Source organism: Brassica napus, unplaced genomic scaffold (assembly GCF_020379485.1).
Source record: "Brassica napus cultivar Da-Ae unplaced genomic scaffold, Da-Ae ScsIHWf_3163;HRSCAF=3988, whole genome shotgun sequence".
In the NCBI taxonomy this organism is placed as follows: Eukaryota; Viridiplantae; Streptophyta; class Magnoliopsida; order Brassicales; family Brassicaceae; genus Brassica; species Brassica napus.
The window spans coordinates 1-2,487 of NW_026016381.1; the positions used below are offsets into that span (position 1 = coordinate 1).

Genomic DNA, 2,487 nt, shown 5'->3' on the forward strand with positions numbered 1-2,487 from the left:
GGATTTTGATAAAATTTCAAAAAATTTGAAAATACTGTTTAATGCATAGTTGCATCTTCACTAACATATGATGATGTTCAAAGAGGTTTGGAGCTTTTGTTGTCTCCGTTTTTCAAAGAAATAGTTTTTTTTTTTGTCACCAACTAACATTCATTCATAACTCTAGTTTGGTGGGGGCATTAAAGCCACAACCACCTCTTGTTCATACAATCTTAAGGCATTTTTGGCCAGTAAATCAGCCTCCTCATTCCTCTCTCTCGAGATCCAACCAAATACAACATCATCAAAAGCACTAGCAATAATGTGGATATCTTCCACAATTCCATACAGCTCCAAGGGGGGGTTATCACCATTGATAGCCGAAATCAGCTGGCTCGAATCCGATTCAAACAATGCTTCCTTCACTCCATGGGAGCTGCAAGTAGCTACCGCTTCCTTCAGCGCTAAGCCTTCTGCAACTAGGGCTGAGGGAGTAAAACCCAATCCCTTCTTTAGCATGGTCCTCTGTTCTCGCGATGTTCCGTCCACCCTAGCCCTGCATTTTTTGTGGTCTCTGACCACGCAGCGTCCGACCGAGCTATCGTACCAAAGCGCACGAGACGTCTGCTCCGGGCTCTTTGGCTACATTTAGCTTTCTTTCCTGCGCTGAGCCCACTCTTTTGCTGCAACTATTGCCTGCGATAGTATGTCTGCCGGAGTCCCATCGAAGTTCTCAAAGACATACCTGTTCCTGCTTTCCACAAACCCCATATATCCAAGGAACAATCGGAGAGGAAGATAAACCTGTTGGGGGGAGGCACTTCTGCGCCTGGAACTCAGTCCAGTCAGCTCTCAAATCTGTCAATCCGCTAATTCCAAACCGTCCGTCGAGAGGAGCGAGATCCCACACTTCCCGAGCAAACGGACAATGGAAAATAAGATGATTGATAGATTCTGAGTTCCCGCACCGCTTACAGGCGGGGTTGAGTTTTATGTCTGGCCAGCAGTCTCTCTCCTACCGGGAGGATCCCCCTCAGACACTTCCACATAAACATCTTCACCTTCGGGGCCACTGCCAAATTCCAAACCGTCTTCTTCCAATCAAACTCCGGGGTAGGCTCTCCTTCTAGAATCTCATCTGTTACTTCGCCATGGCGGTAAAATATTCCTGACTTGACCGAGTACTCCCCTGTTCTTGTTCCTAACCATTTTAACGCATCAGGTGCTCCTTTAGTACTAGGTTGAAGGTTGAGAATCCTTTCTTCTTCAAACGGTAGGATAGTCTGGATCAGACCTCTGTTCCATCGCCGGTCTCCTCTAGGATGAGATCTTTGACCGTTAACTCAGCTGATCTCTAGTTGCTGGGCCCATTGGTCGGCACGGAGCATCAAGCGTTAACCATGCATCATCCCAGACCTTGATTGAATCCCCATTCCCTACTATCCATCCCAGATTTTTAGCCAATAAGTCCCTCCCCACCAGAATGCTTTGCCAACCATGAGAGGCTGCACTCGGCGCGGAACATGTGAGGAGGTTCCCATCGGGACAGTACTTGCTTAAGAGTATTCTCCCTAGGAGGCAGTCTGGGTTTTCCTTCAGTCGCCAGCTTATCTTGGCCAGGTAAGCATCGTTAAATGCCTGTATATCCCTGATGCCCAAACCGCCATTGCTCTTTGGAAGTGTCATTTGTTCAAGCGATCCAAGCCATCTTCTTCTTCTTCTTCTTCGACTTATCGTCCCACCAGAACCGGGTGAGCGCTGATTGGATACGGTTACATAAGGATACTGGGAGTTTAAAATAGGTCATGGAGAAGGATGGTATAGGTGAAAGGACACTTTGAAGCATCACCATCTTTCCTGCTGCGGATATGATAGGATATATATCTGTTCGACCAACTACTTGCTTTTTGTTTAATCCGCTCCACAATAGACGAGAACAAGTCTTTCTTCTTTCTTCTGAAGTGCTCCGGCAGACCAAGATACTTCCCAACTCCGCCTTCCTTTTGGATTTGCAGTTCATTGTGCACCATTCTTTTCAATGTAGCCGGGGCTTTGCGTGAGAACGTGACCGAAGACTTTGCCAGGTTAATCGACTGGCCCGATGCTTTCCCGTAGCTATGCAAGATTTCTTTTATGCCAGCGTCGATTCTTTGTTTGCCTTGAGGAAGAACATAGTGTCATCCGCAAACAACAGGTGGTTAATCCGGGACTCCCCCTTGCCACCTTAATGCCCTCAATACGGCCTTCCGCTTGTGCTTTGTTACAAAGACCCGAGAGTACCTCACTACAAAGAATGAATATGTAGGGAGAGAGGGGGTCGCCTTGGCGAATCCCTCGGCTCGGTTTAACCTTTCCTCTAGGCGAACCGTTAATGGGGGAAGGAGTAATTCAAACTGTCGAGATACACTGCATGATTAGACCAATCCACTGGTGGTGAAATCCGAGTCTCTCTAGCACCGCCGCGATGAAGTCCCATTCTAGTCGATCGTACGCTTTACTCATGTCCGT

At 47.4% G+C, this 2,487-nt stretch overlaps 1 protein-coding gene across 1 annotated transcript; it reads right to left on the reverse strand.

The window, feature by feature from the left end:
- Positions 1-162: 162 nt before the first annotated feature.
- LOC125603339 lies at positions 163-1,665 on the reverse strand. Its single transcript, XM_048774428.1, has 4 exons — positions 1,361-1,665; positions 1,041-1,296; positions 725-994; positions 163-621 (listed from the first exon to the last, which is right to left on the reverse strand). Exons 1-4 carry the CDS (start codon positions 1,663-1,665, stop codon positions 163-165), a joined length of 1,290 nt encoding a protein of 429 aa, XP_048630385.1.
- Positions 1,666-2,487: the final 822 nt, after the last annotated feature.

Excerpts from the sequence above, each read along its gene's own strand:
- LOC125603339 (XM_048774428.1), bottom strand. The coding sequence starts at position 1,665 with ATGACACTTCCAAAGAGCAATGGCGGTTTGGGCATCAGGGATATACAG. Across the intron at positions 1,297-1,360 it reads TGGTTAACGCTTGATGCTCC|AGGAGACCGGCGATGGAACA; the intron begins GTGCCGACCAAT and ends ATCTCATCCTAG. Across the intron at positions 622-724 it reads TTTGTGGAAAGCAGGAACAG|CCAAAGAGCCCGGAGCAGAC; the intron begins GTATGTCTTTGA and ends AGCTAAATGTAG.